The 24,680-nt window shown below is 42.1% G+C and overlaps 2 protein-coding genes across 3 annotated transcripts in view; one reads left to right on the forward strand and one right to left on the reverse strand.

The window, feature by feature from the left end:
* Positions 1 to 508: 508 nt before the first annotated feature.
* Positions 509 to 2,274, reverse strand: LOC133118297 (clarin-3). The gene is made up of 3 exons (XM_061228169.1): positions 2,043 to 2,274; positions 1,479 to 1,664; positions 509 to 821 (listed from the first exon to the last, which is right to left on the reverse strand). Exons 1-3 carry the CDS (start codon positions 2,272 to 2,274, stop codon positions 553 to 555), a joined length of 687 nt encoding a protein of 228 aa, XP_061084153.1. The 3' UTR covers positions 509 to 552.
* A 4,074-nt stretch (positions 2,275 to 6,348) lies between these two features.
* ptprea (protein tyrosine phosphatase receptor type Ea) overlaps positions 6,349 to 24,680 on the forward strand; it is a 72,661-nt gene continuing 54,329 nt past the window's right edge. The window contains exon 1 of one of the 2 annotated variants that reach the window (XM_061228123.1): positions 6,349 to 6,500. The gene's annotated coding sequence lies outside the window, so the exon portion shown is untranslated. The remainder of the gene's footprint in view (positions 6,501 to 24,680) is intronic. The other variant, XM_061228139.1, reaches the window with a different exon arrangement.

Consider the following 24,680-nt stretch of genomic DNA (forward strand, 5'->3'; position numbering starts at 1 on the left):
ATTTCAGTATCCCTGCTCTAGACAGACCCAACAGCTAGATTTGTATTTATAAATAATGTTATGTAATCTTAATATACTCATAATTGACAGAATAAATGTCCTTTTTGTCTCATAATATATATCTGTACTCATTTCTGGCTCTGATTCACTGAAGTGTGTTCAAAAACAACGTTGAAAGCAGCAATGATCATTTAAGAAGTTTTTGTGATTTATGAGTGTATCGTATGATGCCGATTTAGTCAGATATAAGGAAGAAGGCTCGATAGAAACTGCCTTAACCTATTAAAATAAACAGCGAAAGGTAGCAGAAAGTGAATTGTTCCATGCATTCAGCTCTTAGATTTGTGGAAAAATGCATTTACGACCGCTTTCATGGGTAACCCACAATAAAAAGTATAAAAATGGACTTCCACAAAGAAAATCTTCCCATGTTTCTGTCGATTTCGCGTCGCTGACAGGGTTGCGGAGACTTTGACGGGAGGAAGCTGACATTATCCCCATCCTCTGGTCATGTACCGTAGCTCTAGTCTTCTGGCGGCCATTTGCCGACGGTCAGTACATCATGATCTCTTTGGGCGCGTCCTCTGTAGGCCGCTGCTGCTCCTTCCTCTGGGTGTAGGCTGAGTGCTCGTACATGAAGACACACAGGATGGCAAACACACTGCACACCATGAAAGGGATCAGCAGGTAGAATCCCACCTGCAGCTGTGTACTGATGTCCTTGAGATCCACTGCCACGTTACTCTGAACCAGCTCTTGAGGCACGCCGACCACTAGCGTGTTTATCAGGAACAAAACCAGCACCAAAAGCGAAAGGACACCTGTAAGAAACCGGGCCATTTGAAGACACTATCAGAGGGAGGTAGTAAACACTAGAATATTAATAGGCTGTATTAGTCAAAAAAGTGGATGAATGAATTCGTGGATTGAAATCACAGAAGGTGTTATCCTGAAAGAATTGTGAAAGAGCAAAAGGTTTATCAGGTGCAGTACGCAGACGACAAACACGGATTGTGTAACATAGTTTGAGCCATTTTAGTTTTCAGACTATGAGATATTGTAATATTCACACACACACACACACACACACACACACACACACACACACACACACACATGGCTTCCACCTTTACCCCTTCACATATTAATTTATTTTATACAGTATGCTTCCATTGCTATCACAAACTATATTAGCAGTCACGTTTATACTGTAATTCTCTCACACAGCTTTAATCATGCAATTCATTCATGCAGTTACCACAGCGGTGTCCAATATTAGAGCTGGTGTGGGGACAGGCTTTTGTTCTAACCAAACACTATGGCACCAGATTACACTCATGAATAGTGTCAAATCGAAACTGCCTTGTTGAGCAAGTTGTTTTAGTGCTGGGATAGAACAACAACTCCCTCCAACACACATGCAAACACATGCACACAGACATGCACCCTTTCCAATATTAAAGCACAAAGACACTCACTACTGATGGAGCTGCAGGTGTACAGGCCCAAGGGTCCCATGTAGGTCTGGTAAGGGTTGCTGACGCTGTTGTAGAGAGTGATCAGTATGCTGCATGCTGAGCTCAGTAAGGTGAGGGCTAAGAGGCCTATGATGATGGCATGAAGGATGAAAGAAGCTCCCCCAACATCGGCGAGTAGCTCAAAAACTGAAGGAGAGAAAGAGCCCTACAATGAAATCCTGCTCTTACCAGGTTGAAATGATCAGCTACTAGCAATTTCAAAACATGGCCCGAGCGGGGCAAACCACGTTGAGCAGGGAGTTGATCTGAGCTGGTCGACCTGCTAATAGCTGTTTTAAAACCAAGCTCGAGCTGTTTTCTTCAGCAGGGAGAGTGTTTCATCTGTACAACCATAATTGGGCTTATGAATTCAAAATCAGTTATGGAGAGACAAAACTGAGCGACTAAACAATATAAAGCCAAATTTGAATGCTAGCTTTATTTGTGAACCACATCATTCAACAACACACACAAGAACATGAATCTCTTCCGAAAGCAGTGAGATGAACCACCGGTGAAACATACCTTCAAAATTACCGTCGGTGTTAAAGCTGGGACACGATCTTTTTGCCAGCTGGCACGAGAAAAGCTCGAACTTTACATTTGCTGTGCCGGTGAAATTCTGTTCTCCCCGAGGCGAACAGTTCATCTCCGAAACGGACCACTGGGTTGACATCCCATAACCCAGCATGCCGACACCAGCGCTGGTGGCCAGGGAACTAGTCAGGAAGTGTAAGGTTTTCTTGGAAGACGGCATTCTCACAATCTTCCGATTTCAGTTCCCCGTATCCCAAAACCGCGTCTTTTACCCGGGACTCCTAAAAGCACGTACTGTTCCCGAAATGGATTTTCTACGCTAAAAGTTTTCCCAAGGATGAGAAACTGCTGCAAGATGTGAACATTGAGCTGGGCCATAAAGTGATATGACTGTGAACTTTGATCAGAAGTATGAGGGGTTGTCAAGGCTTGTGTTTACTGTCAAACATCATAAAGGGGATATGAGAGATTGATACCCAGGTACAATTTCACCAGTCAGGTGTTTTGCCAACGGTATGATATACAGTATGTCTGCCCGGAAATCTGCCATTTATTGTGCTGCTGTGTAGCATGACCAAACATTTTGCCTGGCACTGTCATATCGTTTTTCAAGGCTAATGTGTATGATCTGATTTCTACTCAAATGTTCTCATCCCTAGTATACAGAATATATTGCCTGATCACTGTCTGTGTAATGTCATTGCTCTAGGGCCTAGCAAAACTGTACTGCACTTTTTTACCCACAACTCACAACAAAAAAAAGATTGGTTGCGATTTGGTTGAAATGGAAACTGACAACTGATTCTTTGTGAGTTATCCCTTATCCAACCTGTTCTGTACTGCAGTTGAAAACTGAAGTTAGTTAGTTGTTCTAATGACCTTGGGTATGCACTTATTGTATTTTGCTTTGGATAAAAGCAACTGCTAAATAAAATGTAATGTATCTGCAGTCCCTGCCTAAGCAGTCGGCTAAAGATGTCTGAGGCATGGGGTTCCATATGATAGTGAAAGTGTCCAATTTATCAGCTAGACCCAACCATTGAAGCTAGTCTCGTGCCCTAGCGTCACTTTCCTCTGATCCTAGCCAAAAGTTATAATGATTGGAAAAAAGGGGAACATATGAAACAATAACATGGTACACAAATGAATTTTTAACTACAATATTTTAAATACATGCTGCTAGAGGACTGGGTGTGGTGTATAATGTAAAGGTATAGTCCCACTGTAAAATAAATGCCATAAAATCCAAGATAAGGATTTACTATGTAAATTTTAACCAACAGGCATGTTTCCATGAGGTGAAAGATATGCAGAGAATGTATACATGTATGCAGAAAGAAACATGCATGCACAATGAATGAGTGAACCAACATTTTATACAATATTTTATAGAGCTGTCAGAAAAGTAAGTTAATGTAATTGGTTGGAACAAAAACTAGCTCTAGTTGTGCACCCTTGATCTACTGCATTTAAACATGTTGGAATTTAAGACTATTTTTAAACGAAGGCCACATTAAAAGAACATTCTTCAAACGTGTTGATGTCTCTCATGAAAGTGGAAAAAAATTCTATACAATACAACCTCCATATGTACATCACTATTAGGAGAGTATTACAGAATATGTATGTGGCAAGAGCGTGGTTTGCAGGAAGGGAGCAGGGCAATCCGAGGCCAATGCCTACTGGTTAAATAGGCACACACCAGGACTACATTGCAAATCAGTCCAGGCTTGTAAATGTGTGCTTCTTTTAGCACAGTAGGTGGCAAAGACCGGGAACCGCCGTCATTGTACGAGAGAGCTGTATTTGTGGAGGTGGAACAAAAAGCTACAGAGCTGAAAAGCTGCAGATTGGTTTGCTTTATTTTGCCTTTCTTATTTTCCGTTTATTGTTTTTTCCCTGAACCCGTGAGGAGGACGGACAAAGATTTTTGGTTTATTTTTGCTAGTGCGCTTTCTCTCTCCTCCCCACTCCTCCAACCAAAACGCTGGTGCAATCCAGAATTTTTGTATCTCCCTCTGTCCTACTCTTGTCTGGTCCACTATGGGCCACATGAGATCAGCAGCACAATGGGCACACTTTATACAAAAAACAGACCATAGAATCCTATACATGATCATTACAATATGTTTTACACATCTTGCTTACAAAATTATTATTGTATTAATGCACAATTAACTATATCAGGGGTTCCCAAACTCGGTCCTGGAGTAACCCTGTGAAAAACCAGAATCCTGGTTTTTGTTCCAATATCAGTTGCCATTGAATCATTTTAACAACCAGTTAATCTTAATTAGGTCCTTTTCATCTTAAAATTGATTATTTATCTTAAAGCACATTATGCCAGAAATAGCTTTGGAATAATAATAAAATTAGCATGTTCATATTGTGCCTATTGCACCATCTTGCAAACAATTACATAACAAGACTGAGGTTAACTAATAGGTTCATAATAAGGTAGTTAATTAGGTAGTTAAACATTTGTAATTTTTTCCTTAAGCGTATCAACAGGGTTGCCTTTTTTCATCATTTGCTTTGCTTTTGAATTCTTCATTAGCTTTCAAATGGTTGCTTTTGGCAGACAGGTGTCATCACTTTCACCAAATAGGGGCCTACTGATTCAATCCAGTCTTTAATCTCATCATAAAAATAAAAATAATGTACCACTTTTTATACAATTTTGTATGCATTGGTTGCAATATAGCTCAATAAGCACAATATGAACATGGGGATTTTATTCTTCCTGGTATGTGTACCTATTTGACAAAATGTGGTTTAAGAGGGTAAGTAATCCCTCTAAATGTGAATAGCACCTAATTAATTAGAATGAACAGCTTGTTAAAATTCTTGGATTGCAATTGTAGTTGGAAGTTGGAATGAATACTAGCATGCACAGGGGTACTCCAGGACTGAGTTTTGGAGAAACATAACAAATGCAGACAGTTCTATATGGTGTACTGCTACAATTAAGCAATTAACATCCTATCATGCTCTGTGAAAAAGCTGAACAGGCCCAGTTGACCTCAATTTGTAAAATATCCAAGTGACTTCGAAAGAGGGTTCATTATTGGGCCACAGACTGCAGGTGACTAAAGTGACATGTACATTTAGATCAATGGGAAAGACATCAGTAAATAGGTTTGGAAATTGTCATCAAAAGCGTACATTTGATAACCGTGATACGTAAGGAAAACCAGAATAGAAACTATTCTTCAGGTGATTGGGAATGTAAATGCAGAATTATACTGTGATAGTCAAAAGTGAAACAGTCAGATGAGTCATCGTTCACCATCTTCTCAACAAGTGGGTGAGTGCATGTGTAGCATGCACCAGGCCTGAATACTTGACCCCTCCAATGAGTTGGTCTGGTGGCTCTTATATGTGGGGGGCATTTTCCTGCCATGGTTTTGGTCCACTTGTCACCTTATAGGGGAGGGTCACTGCAAATTGATACAAAGTTATTCTGAGTGATCACCTTTATCCTATGATGACTCTTCCAGGATGGCAATGATCCCATCCACACTGCAGGAGGGGTCACTGAATTGTTTTATGAATATGAAAATGAAATTAATCATATGCTATTGCCTTCGCAGTCACCAGATCTCAACCCAGTTGAACATCTATATTGGAGATTTTGGGACTGACGTGTTAGACAGCGCTCTCCACCACCATCATCATAAATCATATATTTTTTGTGAAATGTATTTTATATTCTGGTTTATTCTGTTGTGATCTTTATTAAAGCGCAGCATCCCGCCAACATAAAATGAGCCCATTTGTTATTGCATTTTTCACCCGTAGATGGCCCTGTTTCTTTGTATAATTCTGAACCTGAAATCTAAACCCTCAAAACCATACAGTGGCTACAAATTTGTAATAGTACAAACAAGAACTATTCATGCTGAAAAATGACTAATTTTAGTAAATAATCTGGTAAACCATCCTTATCCTTATTCGTATAGCAGTAAATTGAATCTCAATTAAAAAAACCCCAGAAAGAATTAATTTGTGGTACGTGAAGCATCGTTATTTATTATAAATAATTTGTTTGCTGCTTCTGATTTGTGTTAATATACATTCATTACTTGCCACTTTTGGTGGAAAGATTTTAAATAATCGAAATGAAATAACGTAAAACAGTAAAGCGAATGTGCGGCCGATTTTTTGCGCCCCGAGGTGCCACTGGCCTTACGCATATGTTGTTTTGCACAGGAGCGCCAGGCGGCTCTCTCTCTTCAGCTACTCGGAAGAAAATACCCGGGTGGGTTAGTCCTACTCACTGACAGCAGTGTGGAGTGGAAGTCATTTGAACAAGATTACCTATTTTTCGACACAAGCAAGCCAGAACTACAGAAAATATTTCCCCTGCTCTGGTCGGTCCATAGGATTTCTCCGTTCCCTCGCTGGCACTGTTAGCCTAATTGGGCAAGTGTCACCCACAGTACGGTAAGAGCCATAACCTAAAATCCATTGGTAGGGATTGTGGGCGGTTTATTGTTAAATGAGAATAGGAGAGAATCATTTCGCTTATTGAATATTTACATCAATTTCTCGATTAGTAGACAGCAATACTATAGTGTAGCTAATCAATTGTAATTTGTTTTGAAATGGAAAATGACTCGTGCTCTCAGAATCGCGTTCCATCACATACAGGTAGCCAGTCAGCTAACCAACATTCGGCGTGTTTGTAGCGAGTGATGTAAAACAGAAAAAGAAAAGCGAAATAAACAAATCAAGTAAACATGCGTCAGTTCTTCAACGGGCGTGCTAAAGGAAATGCATTTTGATTGAGTTTTTATTCATTCATATAGATCAGTCTCCTTTCGTTATGTCACTTGTGATTTTTGTCATGACAGCACCAGGAGCTAAGCTAATGCGTAAACAGCGACGTCTGTCCAGGGTCTGACAACCAGAGAATACAGTTAATGTACAGTGAATGTGGGTTAGTGGAACAGATACCATTCTCACAATATTGTAGCTAGTCCTTTTCGCTTTCCTCACTACATCGGAAACAAACAATACAATTACAATGAATAATATACGAAATCATGAAACAAAAAAGGACTACAATATCTGGAATACCTTCTTACCGTAAATTATGCAGGCTATTTGTATAAACGTCAATAGGCTATGCAATTATGGTGTCACGAATCTGCGCCAGTGTATGAGATTAGAACATCAGCCCGCTAAAGTGACAAAAGTATCCTTTCATGACACTATCGGTTTGATTTTTTTTTTGTTTGTTATATGTTTATTTAGCATATCTTTTTTTGTAATATATATATTCCGTACAAATGAAAAGTACCTTAATGTCTACGGTATTCACGCTTCAATGGCAATGAATTCACTTCTGTAGCATTTGCCGTTGCCTGGCAATCTTCCGTGAGGGCTTCAAACTGAATGAATATGTGATGTCTTACAGGATTGCTTTTAACCATGTAAGTGCACCCTTGGGCTGCAATTTTCAGTGTCCGCTGTCTTCAGTTGATCGGTTTTCCATTTTGTAACATGTTATCATTCGGAACAAGTGCTTCACAAGACTACATTTTAGATTGCACAAGGTTGCAGAACTTCCTTTTCTTGTGAATTACTTTTAATTCTGTAATTCTAAAGACCATTTTTACAGGGCTTTAAAAAAAAATGGGCTTAAGAGCGAAAATGGATTTATCCCCTTTCAGCTGAAAGACAACAGATGAGACATTCAATGGAAAGCCACTTTTCCTTTTGCCTTGGACCCCTCATATAGAACAAAGCACTGTTTATATCAGAGGACAGAGACTTGAGCTGCCTTGCCATGTAACGATACTTATGGATTCATAATGCACTCCTGCTGTTCAAGAATGTAATTTTCTAAGTGTTGCATCTGCATTGTGTTCTGCAGTCTACAAGAACATTGTGTGGATATGAATCATATGGGATGGGGACATTATATTTTCACTGTGTCAGATTGTGTTACATGTCTTGTATAATATGAAAAAGTTGGGTTGTTTTGGTTTTAGTGAATCAATGATATGTATAATCATTCAGCTGGTATCTGTTACAATTCAGTGTCACTATAATCATTCCATATTTTGACAGCCACTGGTATTAGAATTATAGTGAGACCTATTGTCTACTTGGAACATCCAAACCGTACAAAATCCTGCAGCCAGAACTGTGACCTGTGTTAATTTCTGATTAAGATGACTGTTTCTTTCTGTACAGAACCTTGGGTACCCCCACCCCCACCCAAAAATCTAAATGGAGTCAGTTGGAACTTACTCAACTTAGAAGTTAATTATTTAAGAGGAAAGGAAGCCAAAAAAGCTTCAGGCTACATACACAATATAGACGGAGACATCAGATTGGGTGGGGCCTCGTTTCTCTTGAGCGGCCTCCTATATACAGACACGATTAAAATCTTGTTTCCTATATAGAGGAATACGAGTAGGCTAACTGTTTACTATCTCTGTAATCATTTTCTTGGCAGACACTCCCTTCCAGCTTAAGATGTTTTTCAAAGAAATACTCAGCCTTTTTTCGAGATATTTTCTTGAGCAATTCAAGTAACCTGCTGAAGGGTGCCAGAGCAACAGCTTCCAATTTTGGATTGAAACCTGTAGCTTTTTAGCCACAAGTCCAGTTCCTTCATTACAGCAGTTGCAGTTCCTTTCAAAAGCAGGATTAGGGGAATGTTCATACTAGTTTGCATCGCGATCCAAACATTCATCTGGAATAAAAAAAAAGCATTAGCCTGCAGGGGTGAAAACAGAGATCTCATATGAGTGGAGCGTGGAAGCGTGCTTTTAGGGCGGAACGCTCAAACTGCCTGCATCAACAAGATTTTCCCAGCGTTCTCCAGAGGTGTACATGCGTAGAGCAAAGCTTACAACACAGAGAACAATTTTAGAAAATAGTAAGGTAGCGTTGTTTAGCTGTACCAGTCATACAGGATGTTGTGCATTGCAGAATTTCTGACACATCACCTTCGTTTTGAAACTGGGGATTTGATGTGCCACTGCATCAGGATGTGGCCATGTGGCTACAATGATTGTTTCCCATCCTACTGAATTCTTGCTAGCATGCTCATAGATTTGTATTCACATAACATAACCTGGGGACATACAAAATCACCAACTTTTTCTATAAAGCCACTGGGCTGTTTAATTGTGTTCACAGTGGTTCTCTTATTTGTCATGGCAGTTCTCCACTGATTGATGAAATAAATACTAGACTTCAGCCAGGCCCTCATCCTCTGCATGGCTTCAGAGTTTGCTTCAGCATTTGTGCTGACCTTTGTCAAGTGCTACCGTGAAACAATGCAGTATTTGAGTGAACGCAGATGCTTCACTCAATTAAAAAAAATAGCAATACCTTTATTTGTTACATATGCAAAGTTTAAAAAGCTTTAACAGCCTTGCTATTTTAAGAAGTACAAAATGCATTTATGATATCTGCAGGTGACATTACAAACATTGTGGTGAATGTAAGCCAAGAAGGATTTAGAAAAAATACTTGTGATGGTGACGGTGGCAGACTTCTACTCTTGGTTAATATGAAAAATATTTTGTGGCCTAATTGCCCATGATGCAGATGGGATGTTGGTGAAATGCTTGATGGTAATTGTATTTTAATCCCCCCCTGGATGACCAGAGATTTGGACTTAAAAAAGATGTGATTTTCAACTTACAAATACAAATCAAGCCATAGATTGCTACCATAAAGAAAACAACATATGGATTGAACTAAGTGCGGTTAATGTTTCCTCTATTGCTCTCATCAATGTGACAAATAGTTATTTAATTTTGCTTGTCTCTTGTTGAGTGTTTCTTCTTCCACAACTTTTGCTGTGTGGCTTCCTGTTGTAGTTCTAGAGGAAATGGCTTTCCGGAAACGGCTAATGGAATTTTACAATGTGGAATAGCCGTCCTCATAAGCTTGGTTTCTGAAATGTTACACTGAACTCGATTCTTGTGAATATTTTTGATACAATTGTAGTATCTAGGAGGTACTCGCAAAAGCAATTAATGTAGCTTGTAAGCATGTGGCACACTACACGGTCTGTGTTGCTTCAAGGATATACAAATTTAGTATTTGTGTATTTAGTTATTATAAGGATTCTCTTGAGGCTGTCTTGAGAATTGAAGAGTGAATTCTATAATAATAATTTGTTATTTTTCTGATGCTTTTACTCAAAGTGACTTACAGTTCATTAGACTAAGCAGGGGACAATCCTCCCTGGAGCAATTTGAGGTTAAGGGCCCAACAGCTGTGCTGATTTTATCATGGCTCGGGCCGGCTTAACCCACCAACCTTCCGGGTCTCAGTCATGTACCTACGGGTTGACAATTCTAGACTTAAGGCTACATCGAAGATGAAATTGCAAAAATTGCACTCTGCATCTCATATTATTATTTTATTATAAAGACTATTATCTTGTATTGGTCCGTTGAGCATAGCCTTTGGGGGCGAAAACCGAGTTGGCTCAAAGGCACTTCTGAAGGTGAAGCATTGCTTGGCCTAAAATGTGTTAAGTAGCAGAGAAAGACCTTGACTGCAGTTGTGTAAAGATACAGATAAACAATTTAAAAGCCAAAAAAGCTTAATCTAATTAACAAATGCAACACAGTTTGTCTTGTGTTATGCCCATTGACATTGACAGTTCACGGCTTGCTTCCCCGCTCTTGTTTCTTTCTTTGCTCTTAAGGCTTGGAATGTTACAGGGATATCAGAAAAACAGAAGTCAGGACACTTCTGTCCGATTGTGCTGCCGTTGTCAGTATCAGTTACCGTGCTCTCTTTGTTTTTGGTTTCCCAGAATATCCGTCTTCTAGAGAAACTTTGTTTCATTTTTCGCCATTTGCCTTGCTGGAACACGTTGACTGCTTTAAAGGGGATTCAGCTGGGTTGTGAGACCCAAAGAGAGAGATTCCCTCCATATCTCTGAGTGCTGTTTTATTCACTCTGATCTTCCTTCTTAAACCCACATCCTATGCCGCAGCCAGTAAAGGAGAGGTGACTTGCGTGTCTTATTTATTTAGTCTTAGCCTTAAACATGGGGCAGATTTTTTCTTTGTATCCAAAACTCTAAAATATTTAGGAAAGGGGCGTGACTGGTTTCCCAAACTTTTCCTGCCTTTTTTTGGCTTTCAGGATTTCTATGCATAGCCCTTATTGGTGAATTGCAATGAGTTATTATTTCTTGTTCGATATTTCAAAATGCTCTTGTTCACTTCCCTCAATCAGGGCCACCTTCAAGGGCTGTAATGTAGTGAGAAACATTAGTAACTTCAGTGCTTCCTGTTTCTGGGAAACCACAAGGAAAATTCCTGACCTTAATGCATTCACACGGGAGCGGGAATTCTGGGAAAGTGGGGCGTGGCCCTTCCCGAACGATAGCCCAGATCCGCTGACCTCACCTTTAGTGTGGGGAACTTCCTCAGCTGTGCAAACAGCGCCACCTGCAGTCTTAGGTCCCCCGGGGGGAGACGGGGCGGAAGGACCGACTGCTGTGATGGCGCGGTTATTGTTTCAGCGTGCACCTCTGCAACGTGTCCATCTCCGTTTTACTCTGCTCTTAAATTGCTGGCTAAGAATGCAACGGACACCGGTCTCTACAGCGTTCATGTGTTTTCACTTTAAACGCAATATTTCCATCTTCCACTGATAGAGACATGTAGGCAACAGCATAGTCACAGTGTGATTTTTCTTCCAAGGTCAGCCTGGCTACAGCAGTAGTAGCAGATGTGGTGGTTGTGGTAGCCCCTTGCAGTTGTGACTGTGAAGGTTGTCAACCATCTGTCAGAATTAGCATCAGCATCACTCCGTTTGCTTTTGACTTTCTCAATGACTGCAGTGTAACCAGTGTTGATTAGATTCTGGTCCAACTCAAATCAAGAACATCATGGCATGTGGCATCCACATGAATGAGGGAAACTTGTCGAGTGCCTCCATCTAATAGAGACGCCACCAGTTACCCAGAAAGTGGTGCAAAGGGCATTCTCCTCGTGACTAATTCATTTTGCTTTTTAGAACTGCATGTGTTGTTAAAAAGAAAGCCAGATAAAAGGGTGTTTACCAAATCCCATCAGCTCGTTAATATGCCCTGCCCTGCCTGGGGCATTTTCTTAAACGCCTTTGAATTCAGGGTTTGTCTGTTACTTCATTAGAGACAATGTGTTTCTCTGCATAATGGATTTACCACTGTTTGGGTCTTCTGCTGGTCACAGCTAGTGCTAGGTCTTGGTGAACAGCTGCTAGATTCCCAAAGCTAAAAAGGCTGTCTCAGGTTAACACAGCCGTCCCTGGCTAGGTAAGTCTTAATGTGCAAGTTGCTGATCTGTTAGCATAATGAACCAATTTAACACAGTCCCTCAATAATAAACACAGTAGTTTCAAAAGAACATAATACAAATATCTACACATCTTATCATACAAATAATCTTAATATACAGTATTAAATATTGGAAAAACTGTTAGTAACCTTTTTTCATATTATAAACATTAATTTATTGTCTTTCAGTACTTCTATTTACTACCTTCTCTATGAACTTTTTCAACCTACTACCTATGGATGCTCATTGAATGTCGTTAATGTGTTTGGAGTAGGTGAATTGTTTTGCAGTCATATTAAGGGTACAGTCTGCTTTAAAGCAACTGAGTGAATGAACACATTGGTAGGAAGCCAACTCCAAACAACCAAAGCCCTCATTTGGTGTCCTTCCATTTTGCGGTACCGTTTGTCCTCTGCTCCTTCAGTCTTCCTGTCTTTTTTTCCCCTCCTCTGTCACCGTGCTTTTAAGTGAGCCCTTCAGTGCACTTGGGTCGGAATTCTGCTCGGAGATCTCATTTCCTTTCCAGGAATATTGAGCCGTCGGACTGGCAGGAGGGCCCGGTCCGGGGAAGAAAGGCCTTCCGCCGGACAGCGAGCGAGTGCATAACGGCTCGCTTGTGTCATCGCAGACACTGACGCCTCAGAGGGTCTACCTGATGAATTATGTATGCGTCGCCAAAGCGCCCAGATGTTGCGCTTCCGTCTCATTTGCACTCTGGCACCGGGAACATTTTAGGAAGATACTTAACAGCGCGTGCACTGTTTGGGTATGTCTTATCCCTCGGACGGGACTAAAGGAGAAAAGATGGAACTGCTACTTGTGGTTCGACTTTGGCGTTACATTACATTACATTAATGGCATTTGGCAGACGCTCTTATCCAGAGCGACGTACAACAAAGTGCAAAGTGTTAATTACATTATTGTTTCAATGAACTCTTCGGTGTTCAACAGAAACACATTGTAATTTTCTTTGAAGTAATTTCTGTTTAATTGTACTCCCTGGAAACACTGGGTGTATTTTTGCTTTAAACAATGGCATTGCTAGCATTCCTGAGCTGTAATAAATCACAAACATATTTCAAATTTTCCTCATTTTGCGCTGCAGGAATGTTAACAGCACAGGAAATAGAGCAAAAGAATGACATTTCAATTGTACTCTATTTGGAATATACGTATACTGTATGTAGAAACAGTTTTCTCCTCTTTTGTGCGGAAATTATATTATTTGATGCTATTTTAGGGGTGTATTTCTAGGCAGACCTCCCAAATAATACTTTTGAGGAACAATCTGTTCCTGTCTGAACAGGCTGAAGTCAATCCCTTTGCTCTTTGGTCAAGGCTCTTTGGTGTAGGAAAGTTTTTTGAAAAGATGGTCTCCCATTGTGTGAAAGCACTACTGAAACAAAGTGCTGTATTCACATACAGGCTATATGTGGCATGGAGAATCTGGCTCTTAGCCCCAGAGCTCCCTTTGGTATCAGTAGAGTGATGGAGAGCAGGAAGAGGCAGGCCCAGATGGGGGGGTGGGGGCACCTCTCAGATGTGCATTTGTGTGTCACTGCAGGGGCAAGTGGGAGATTTGTACCAGCTTAAGAGACATGGGAACTGGCAGCCACTCTCTCGTAGGTGTTTCTTTCAGGCAGTTTGAGGTTTTAAAAAGAAAAAAGACCAGATTTGGCATTGCTTGCATTCCTGATAGTAAATCACAAAGAAATATTTATTTCTGGATAAATAAAGATTATTAAGTTAAGTAAAAAATTTAAGATTTCTGAAGCTGAAGCATGGTTTGTCTGTGTTCTCACCAAACAAACGAGAGGACATTACTGAACATTGCAAATTAACAGAGTTGAAGGGATTGAGTTTGTATAGTTTTCATAGGGCTCAGTTTTACTTCTGTTTTTACTTTTTGTTTTTGGGAATTTAGTGGCGAGCCAGTGCTTTTGGTATGCTGTAGTCAGACAGCACAATTATTTTTAAAAAATTACAAAAAAAAAACGTTTCATAAAAAATGGAGATGAACAGACATGCCCCTGCATTCCTATGGCTCACAGCGTGGGCTGCTGGGTGTTTTTATGGTTTGAGGGTTATTTTAAGACAACGTTTATGTAGGTGTTCAAACAAGGGGACCTGGCAGATAGTCCTCTAGGTTATTGAGACACAGGGTCACGTGACCTGTATGCCCACAGTTGTGGGATTGAAAAACTCAGGGACCTCTCTCCTTAACAAATGCATTTTTGCCCGCAGAGCTGCTGCTCACTGGAGGTTTTTTGTTTTTTGCAAACTCTAGAGACTGTTGTGTGTGAAAATCCCAGGAGATCAGCAGTTTGAAACTCAGCAACTGTGATACTCAAACCTCCCTGTCTGGCACCAACAATCACCCCATTCTGAAATTTGGTCTGAAAAACAGCTGAACCTCTTGACCATGCCTGCATGCTTTTATGCATTCAGCTCCTGCCACATGATTGGCTGATTAAATATTTGCATTGACATGTTGGTGTACAGATCTATCTAATAAGTTTCTCACTGATTGTATATAAATCGTAAATGGTTGGCATTTATATAGCGCCTTTATCCAAAGCGCTGTACAATTGATGCTTCTCATTCACATACACACACTCATGGCGATTGGCTGCCATGCAAGGCACCGACCAGCTCATCAGGAGCATTTGGGTGCTCAGGGACACTTTGACACAGCCCGGGTGGGGGATCGAACCGGCAACCCTCCGACTGCTCTTACTGCCTGAGCCATGTTGCCCCCATACTATTATGTGATGTTCTTTTGAGACTACTGTGTTTAATATTGAGGGACAATGTTAATTTGGTTCATTATGCAAACAAATCAGTCACTTGCACATTAAGACGGGGCTAGCCAGGGACAGCTGTTAACCTGAGACAGCCTTTTTAGCATTATTATGCATTATACAGAGAAACACATTGCCTCTAATGAAGTAACAGACAAACCCTGCATGCTTTTATGCATTTAGCTGCTGCCACATGATTGGCTGCTTCAATATTTTCATTAACAAGCTGGTGTACAGGTCTACCTAATAAAGTGCTCAGTAAGTGTATATATAGGTTCACTGAAATAACTTAAATAATCCTCAAATAATATTAGTACCAACAGCAATACTACTACAGCAGCGAACTAAACAGTCCACATCCTGTTTGCATGTGGCTAAAAACTCAAATAATAGCCAAACTGATCTACAACTTACTTACTGATATTCGTAGCAAGTGTTCAGGTGGTCTACATTTCCTTATCGATGTCATAGCTGGCAGATAGTGGAAAAAGGCCACAGGAGTTTCAATAAATGTAGGTCTATATGATGGCCTGTAGCGTAGTGGTTAAGGTAAGTGACTGGGATGCACAAGGTCAGTGGTTCTAATCCTGGTGTAGCCACAATAAGATCTGCACAGCTGTTGGGTCCTTGAGCAAGGCCCTTAACCCTGCATTGCTCCAGGGGAGGATTGTCTCCTGCTTAGTCTAATCAACTGTACGTCGCTCTGGATAAGAGCGACTGCCAAATGCCAATAATGTAATTTAATGTAATGTAATGATGCTTACACCCCTCTTTCCCTGCTAGCTAACGTGAACTAGCTAGTGGGTTTTGGTTTGCCGCAAATGACGTGCTTGTTTTCCCCTTTGAAGCACAAACTATCCTGGCTACATGGATTGCCTTCAACCTAAACATGAAAAACATTCCTAAACTGCATTAGCAAGTTCTGCTCACCATTATTCTGAAATTAGTTAAGAATTGCCGTCCTTCATGTTCCTTTCTTTTTATAGATTTTTTCTTTTTTGGCTCCCTGATTTTACCATCTTGGGGAAAGGCAGCCCGCCCCCCCCCCATGCTGGGGTTCCAGTAATCAGTTCCACTTCCCCCCCACTACGACGCCCCTGGAAACACTGTACTAAATGTTTACACTAGCTCTCACTGGGTTGGAGCTACAGCATCGGCATTCATGTAAGCTAGCTTAACATTTCCTTGTAAACACATGGCACAGGATTTTCATCTGTTGTAAGGTTTTAAATCAGGGAAATCTGTTGTCTTTTCTTGTGTGTTGAGAATTACAGGGCACAATGTTTCAGGTCATGGTTGCACTGATGTCAACGTTACTATCTTGATGTCACTGTCGTGACATCACTACGCCTGTTATGTGGTTGTAGCTTAACCATCTTTGGTCTATGTTGTTGAGTTTAAAAAGTCTTAGCCTAAATTTAAAACATGTGAATTCATAAGTCATAATTTTTTCACTTTCCACATGCAGTGTTTTCCTAAAATGCTGCAGTAACCTTAAACGGTTTAGTCGGTCATATGAAAATGGCATGGCAAAAAAACCCCCCAAGAAAAAGACGCTAGTGTCAGCGGAACTGTTTGAAACACTCACCACAGATCCCTCACATTAATTGAGCAATAATATTCGGCTCCATTTTCCTTCAAGGGGTACGACCCGCATCAGTAATGTAATTGTGTCTGGGTGCATAACCGTCACGGTGCCCTCCGCAAAACATACTTATTTATACATTAGCTCGCGAAGGCTTTGATTTGACAAAGCGTGTACTTGTCGCGCTGTGGCTGCTCCTATGGTGTGCTTTCAGGCCTACTGTGTAAGTTTTAAGAGCCAGACTTGCACATACACTTCCTCACTCCTTGCCGAAGCACCAGAAAGCTCATCATCATCCTGGTTTGAGTTAGGACCTTTGAGTTGACCTGCTCACCGACCATAATAAGAACATTAAGGCTGACTGCTGAAAAAAAGCTATGAAGAGTGTTTGGAGGGTGGAGCGGGGGGTCGAATTAACCTGAAGAACATGACAGGGAGGTAGCCGTTGACGACAGCCGTGAAATGATAACGCTCATAAATAAAACATATCTGTTCACTCTCATTTATACAGCTGGGTATTTGCATATGCGACTGGGGTTACCTTGAGGAAGGGTACGACGATGCGGTCCCAGGGGAATTGGAACCAGCAGCCCACGTGGTGGCAGAACCTCTGCCCGCTGTTCCGCGCTGTTGCCTGACCATGTCGATAAAAACAAAAAGGAGTCACAGTACGTAAACTAATCATTATGGTCCCTGGCTGGTTTCCCACACTAGGGGGAAGAGCTATCTGTTTTCATTAATGGACCAGCTCAGCTGTGGGTAATGTAAAGAAATGAGCACAGTTCGTTTAAATGTTCCAAGTGGTCCAAGTTTAAATATGCCTGAATGGGGATAATGTGTTTTTCAATATAAAATCACTCCGCATCCACCCACCTACCCCGTCCCCCCATGCACAGACAGTGTGTGTCAGCTAATGAAGGCCTTGGAACACAAACAATGAGCTAAGCCTGGTCTAGCCCCATCCCTCTGTCCTAAAGGAGGAGGGTGAGTGCCAAAAAAAATAAAAACAGCGATATACTTTCCTTGTAATCATCATAATAAACTGTTTCGGAATGAATCTGCTTGTGTGTGTGTGTGTGTGTGTGTGTGTGTCCATGTGGAACAAGGGGATGGGCCTCTTTTTTTCTTGTGCTTGGTGAACCACTGCAAACGTAGACGTCTCTGTTTCTCTGTCTCGAACATCTGGCTCTCGGCAAGACACACAGGCGTAGATATTTTTAACAATGGGAAAATGGCTTCTTTGCATATTTCCAGAGTGCGTGTCATTGAACTGTTGTGTGCATTTACATTTTGTTGTCTTGACTTCTTTTGCTGCCTTCTCGGGTAAAATATGTCAGGTCCAGTCTGGAACTCTAGAAGAGTGAGGCTGCGTCCGTTTTGAATAACGATGAAAGCGTGTTGAGCTGTGGTTGTTATCCCTGAACTTCTACTCCCTTCTTGCTCCGGGCTGTAGTGTAGCTTCATTTGGCTGTTCGACATTTTGCGTGGTGCGAGGCATAAAATGTCATCCGAAGGGCCAGAGGGAAGCTCCGTCATGTCTTGTCCCAGGCAATGAGCTGGAACAGTGGAGTTGAAGTTCATTAAAGAGAAAGACGGTTGACTCAGTGGTTCTGGGTAGGGTGTGTGTGGGGGGAGGGGGTGGTTGGTGGGAGTGGTTGCCATGCCAGTAGGGGTTGAGAGGTGGAAGAAGGAAGTGGCATTTTGTTTTAATGAGCCGCACATCCTCCCGACACAAAGGGCTGCCTCTCCGATACCCATCATCCTGAAGTTCGGCTCCACGAGGACGGTTCTCCGAACTTTGATTAGCATCGGCCACGGCGGAGCGTGACGCATGTGAGTGGGGCATGGGGTCTCACCCATGGGCTGAGGGGCAGGGAGCAATGCGGATCCGTGAATATTCTGCTTTAGAAAAAAAAGTGAAACTGCCAATGGACTGCAAAAGGAATATTGCTTTTCCCTGCTGTGAAAAAACAGCTCAATCTTGGTTTTGAAACAGCTGGTAGCTGGTCGACCACTTCAGAGCTGGTATAGCTGTATTTTACAGGTTCCCTGTTCCATTGCTCATACTATTAGATACAGTGGGATATCAATTGTTGGATTTGCAGTTTGATTGCCTGGTCCCCGGTTGACAACTTTATAGATTTGCAGCTTCGATTGGGTTGGTGCTATTGCAGTCTCTTCCCTGGTCAGTTTCAGTCAGGAAAGAATAGAAGCCCATGCCATACCACAGATTCTTTTTTTGTTCAATCATATCTACAGGCTGTCAGACAGTAGAAGTCAGTTAACCACTTAGTCAGGAAAGGCTAGGCTCGCCACCCCACACAGACATTAGCTAGTTTGACTCTCTCTCATTTCTGCTGTTTGCATTCCAATTTACTGTTGTTTGTTCAAGCCTGATGCTGGCTTACGAGCGGCTGCTTAGCATTTAGCATGCACAACTATAGACACTTCAGCAGGACCCACAGTCCACTACTGCCATTTTAGCTAAACGCTGTTGTGAGGCCAGCTGTAAAACTGTAATTGTACGGATTACTCCGAAAATCCCGTCATGGCTCTGGCTTCTCCCTTGTTATTTTCCCTGCCCTCAAAAACAAGGGAGGAGCGAATGTCGAGGTTGTTTTTGGTTCCTCTGCTTCACGCCTCCCACTGTTATGGGTAAACGCATATGTGTTAATGTCTTCGCACTGTGAAATACTGCATGGCTGAAGGCCAGGGATTTCCCAAGTTCGCTGAAGCATAGACATCACAGCATCACATTTTTCATTTGTTCATCCAATATTCATTACGCTTTCTTGTTTTGATCGAAGAGACTTGTCCTCACTGCACTCCGAATATCACCTGTAAAGTATCGGCTTCAGACTGTGCAGTTCAGCAGATGAAACCAGGAGTGACTTCAGTGAATATGAACGGTTATTTTCTGCCGTTTCTTCTGTACTGATTAGTTCCGCGCCGCACTCCACGTTAGGGCAAAGTGGGGTGATAAAAACTGGGGAGTGGGGGGGAGTTCTTCTCATGTCGTGCCCCCTGTTGACCCCCTGTTGACCCCTCTGCCCCCTCGCTGGCTTCATGGAACTCAGCCTGGTAGGGATCGCTCGTTTCATCTCAAAGTCGAGGTGCGCCGCGTCACCACCGGAGAGTAAACACAGGAACCGCAGGACCCCGGCACCTGACTCGCGGCCCCACACGATGAAGCAGAATACTAAACTGTCTTTCATTTGTACGGGCCCAATTACTCTGCAATCAGATCCGCTCCCACCGACCGTGCCTGCTGGCCGCTGGGGTTCGTTTTCCCGCCGATGCCGGACACTGGATATGACGCAGTCTTAATTTCACTCTCTTTTTTTCCTTTCCATTCCTGTCTCTGAGGGTGTTTCTGGCTTCCAAGCAATTTTGTCCTGTCAGATTTTCATATCAAATCCAGTGACAGTATTTGATTATATTTGATCTTTGAACCTCAATTTCATTTTGCAGCTGAATTATGACGCACCTCACCTTTCAAGCCAAAGCATTTAGTTAAAAAAAAAGTTTAATATTTTTTTAATGAGACACCATGAGATCTAAACCTGCCAGCTCCAACTGGAAACATGCAGGTTTCAGAAATGGTTCAACCAATGAGGTCCTGTATCTCTGGTGACCTAGATTTCCATTTAATTGGATACATTTCACTTAATAACTAATTCATTTTCATTTAGTCCGCACGCACTGTCATCTTGGATGACTAACACAGATTACATTTTACACACAGTATACCCATTTTTTCGAACAGATTTTCAGTGAAGCAATTCAGGTTAAGTACGTCATTTGAGGTGCCATGATGGTAGTCATATCAAGCTCCTGGTATTCTTGGAGCAGGCCTGTTACTCAAACTCACCCTGGTGAAAAACAGCTCAAGCTAGGTTTTGAAACCGCTGGTAGCTTGTTGACCAGTCCAGACCAGCTCTCAGCTCGACATTGGTTAGCTGGTTGACCAGTTTAGACCAGCTCCCAACTTGACATGGTTTGATCAGCTGACCAACTACCAGCTCAGACAAGCTATCAGCACCAGCCCATACCCAGCTAGACCAGATTTATGACAACCTTGGCCATGCTGGTTTACCGGCTCGTAACTAGCTAGACCAGTTTATGATCACCTTGACCAGCTCAATTTTCAAGCTGACATAGCTGGATTTTACAGCAGGGCAGTCAAGCAAACACTCTTCTGTTCTCTCCCAATGTCACACATTTGTCACATAAGTAAGTGAAGTATAGTGATGAAATCTTCCCTGTTGTGTTTACCGGAGCAGGCTCCAGTGTGCTGATATTTTAGCCAAGAATTTCAGCTTTCACTCTATGCAGTTGCCAAGGTCAAATAGACAATCTTAAGCTTTAAGCGTAGGCAGTGCTTGCCATTATTTTCAATGCTGATATTTCTGACCACACTGTGGGCCCTTTAAGTAAAGACAATGCCATCGTAGTAAAAGTACAAAAGCGCTCGTAATATTCGCTCATAATGTGTTTACAAGGTTCTGGAAACTTTACAATTTCATTAAAAGCACAGTGGCACTGAATTGCTGTTAGACTCTCAGAAAAGAGAGCAATTAAATACTGCAATAAAGCTAATTCTGCTTGGAAAGTTTTTCATGGAATGTGCAATGTTGTGAAATGCAATAGTTTACGTGCTGCTATAATGTCTATATTGTGAACACACTGAAGAGGGATATGTGAACAGAATGTGAAAGTCTGGTTTCTAATTAACTGAGAGCGATTGCAAATGACATCGCAGATGCTCTGACACTCATCTCTGCCCTGTTAGCCGGATGTCAAACACAGAGCAGTTCAAAGGTCCCAACTGGGTGGCCGATACGACTTTTGCGTGTGTGGTCACTAAAAGGGTGTGAAGGCGGAGCTATGTGTGTCATTGCCGAGACCCTGGTGTGATGCAGTCTGTCTCTTTGGCTGATCAAGATGAGGGGGACTGACCGGGTCAACAACCATCATAGAGGTGGACGCTCTAAGCTTAACACGGTTTCTGCTGCAAACACAGGGATTAGACTCCACCCCACCGTGACTGACGTGGCCTGGCTGGACCTCGGACCAGACCTTCCATGTCTTCTACAACGCGAAGCTGGACTGTGTTTTTCGTACAAGAATGTGCAGTTCGACGGCTGCATTTCCATTACCGGCCCTCTGGTGGTAATAAAAAACCCGTTCGGTGAGTAGGTCAGTCAGCGAGAGAGAGAGACACACGAGACAGGCTGATGACTCTTAGTGACGCCAAAAACAGACAACCGTGACAGAAGGCCATCACGGCAGGGCACTGTACGGGGGCCTAATCATCGGAAACAAAGGTGGAAGGAGATAGTCGAGCAGGCAGTGGCACGACGACCCTCCCTTTAATGAGCTGTAGACTGGTGTTTCCAGCCTCAGCCCTTATTTTGCTCTGAGTAGGTGGCTTCCAAGCCGCAGAAAGGCCCCCTCCGAGGGAGAAACTGCCGACGGGCTGCAAATTCCTCATCTCTCAGAGGGAAGGGGCGGAGCCGCTCGACGGGCTGATCTATGGCAACCGCCTCTCCCCTGCCCTGAGGGACAGATCGCGCTGATTTAAATTAAGCGACATTTCAAAGCTCCTGCAACACTTTTACAGCCCTTAGGAAAACAGCGTGCCTGTACAGCGCATTAACAGTGGTGCTTACCCATGGAGTTGGTTTCATTTAGCAAGATACAGTCCCTGTTATAAAGCGATTGGGTTTTTGAGAGCTTTCACAATATTTAAAAAAAAAATGATTTTCCTCGTTTGAGATACTACCCTGACTGAATGAATTCAGGATTCCCTCCTGATTTGGTCACAGGGTGCAGATGTCCATTTAGTGATTCTCGGATGATCTTCTTCTCATTTCACTGAGATCATAATGGTAAGCTCAGCGTGTGTTCACCTCAGGCGACGTGCTTGAATTTGTCGGCCAATTTGATGGCAACACCACAAAGAGGGAGGCTCCAACCCTGGCAATCTCAAAGGCAATCCCTGATCTCTCGATAATTCCACCACATCTCGTCTTTGCAATTGCTCACTCCCAAAGAATAGCACAGAAGCCAAAGGTTCCTGGTATACTGTGTGTTAAAAGCATTTCGTGCTGCGGCAGGGCATTTGAAGCCAGTGTCCTGAGCCACGTATAGCCCTGGTGTTGTGAGGAGATTTGCGCAGTTAACAGCTCGCTGCTCCCTGGTCACCGCCTCAGCCCATAATCACGGAGGCCACAGAACAGCCTTATCAGCCAGAGACACGTTTGAAAGCCATTACAGCCATTATATGTCACAGGCTAACTCCGCGGATGCCCTTCCAATTGATTCTTAATTCAAAATCGCTGAAATGGGCTCCATTTTGAGAAGTCAGCATAGACGAGAGAGGAGCAGGTTCATCGCTGGTGTTTTAGAAATCAACTACAGTGAGTCTTTATCGATGGAAGAAAAAACTGTTTTTTTGTGGTTCCATTTAAGGGCGGTCCCTTGGTAAAGTGGAATACATATAGATATATACAGGAGCCCACCTACCCTGGGTGATACTACTGTAGCCATTCTTGCACATTCATGCCCGTAGAGCTGCTGGCCACAGTTAGCGCTGGCATTGTCAGGATTAAATTCCAGGCCGTATCCAGGGCGTGTCGTTGAAATGAGGCCAAATGCTTTAGCTGCATACAGCACCCAATAGCACCCTTTACACAATGTTGAAGAATAGACTCATTATATAATAACACATTATATTATTTAATGACTTAAATGGTGTTTAAAGATAAAAACAACTGTTTCGCCTCACTTCTTGTGCTTCTTGGAGAACCTTAAGATCCATAACATCGTAATTTTTCACCTGAAAAATATGTAACCACAAAAAAACAACATGGTTTTTTTTTTTAAATGTCAAGTGCATTTTTCCGATCACGTCATTGTCGACGGATGGGATGATAACCACACATAATTAGCCCGTTACATATGAGAAAATGGGCAGAAGTGATTGTGGGTTTGGTCTGTGGTTGCGTCAGAGAAAACATTGCTAATGGCTTCACCTTTTCATGCGCTGGCATAATACTCCTGGGATCTTTCTGGGAATTCCCAGTAAAACCGGGTAGTGTAAGAGTATCCAGTGACCCTGACAATATTAAAGTCATTTGTCCTTTGAAAACACAGTTCACCGATTTCACTGAACGCAACATGTCTTCATTTCTCCCCCACAACCTCACTGCTCTGAGCTGGGTTTTATAAGCTTACCAAATAAGCCACTGGAGTGCCTATTTTTTTGTATCTTCTAACATAGAGTAAATTAGCAATTTATGAAGATGCTTTTTGTCAGGAGTTTACTAATACTGTATATTGTGGAATAATGTTTATTATTCAAGAACAGTAGCTTGTAGATCAGCCAAATGAGCTCAACTTCTGACCTTCCCGAAGCTTCCACGATTTTGAACGATTTTCTGTCATCTCCTCCTTCCCTGCCCAGATACAGTTAAATTTCATCCCCAGTAGGTCAAGGAATGTACTTGCCTCCATTCTAATGCCACTCTCATCAATCTTCCGTGGTCCAAAATTCCTCAGGTCTTGTAAACTAAAGTCAGAACTTTCTACAGGCTGTCGCTGCTGCAGTGTTATATGCAAATTTGATTTATTTAGGTTGGATATAAAAAAGCATTTTGTTTGATCAGGCTGTGGGACACTAACTGGGCTAAGATAAATGGAATAAAAGACTTTTTACCAAAATGACTGATGCCATTGTTGGGTAATTCAGCAGAAGACATTTCATGGTGACAAATTGGGTGGTGTATAACCCCTTGTGTTCAGATGTGACCAGCACATTACATCTCCCTTAACAGATGGATGTGACGCCAACATTGTATTTGATCATATGTTTGATCATACCATTTTTCAATACATATGACCATTGAAATGTATTGTGATTCCT

The sequence above is a fragment of the Conger conger genome, chromosome 2, assembly GCF_963514075.1.
Source record: "Conger conger chromosome 2, fConCon1.1, whole genome shotgun sequence".
Taxonomy (NCBI): Eukaryota; Metazoa; Chordata; class Actinopteri; order Anguilliformes; family Congridae; genus Conger; species Conger conger.

Bases quoted from the DNA above. Each gene is read 5' to 3' on its own strand.
- LOC133118297 (XM_061228169.1), bottom strand. From the start codon at position 2,274: ATGCCGTCTTCCAAGAAAACCTTACACTTCCTGACTAGTTCCCTGGCC. The intron at 1,665-2,042 runs GTATGTTTCACC...TCTCTCCTTCAG, and splicing joins CACCGACGGTAATTTTGAAG to TTTTTGAGCTACTCGCCGAT. The intron at 822-1,478 runs GTGAGTGTCTTT...GGTTTCTTACAG, and splicing joins CACCTGCAGCTCCATCAGTA to GTGTCCTTTCGCTTTTGGTG.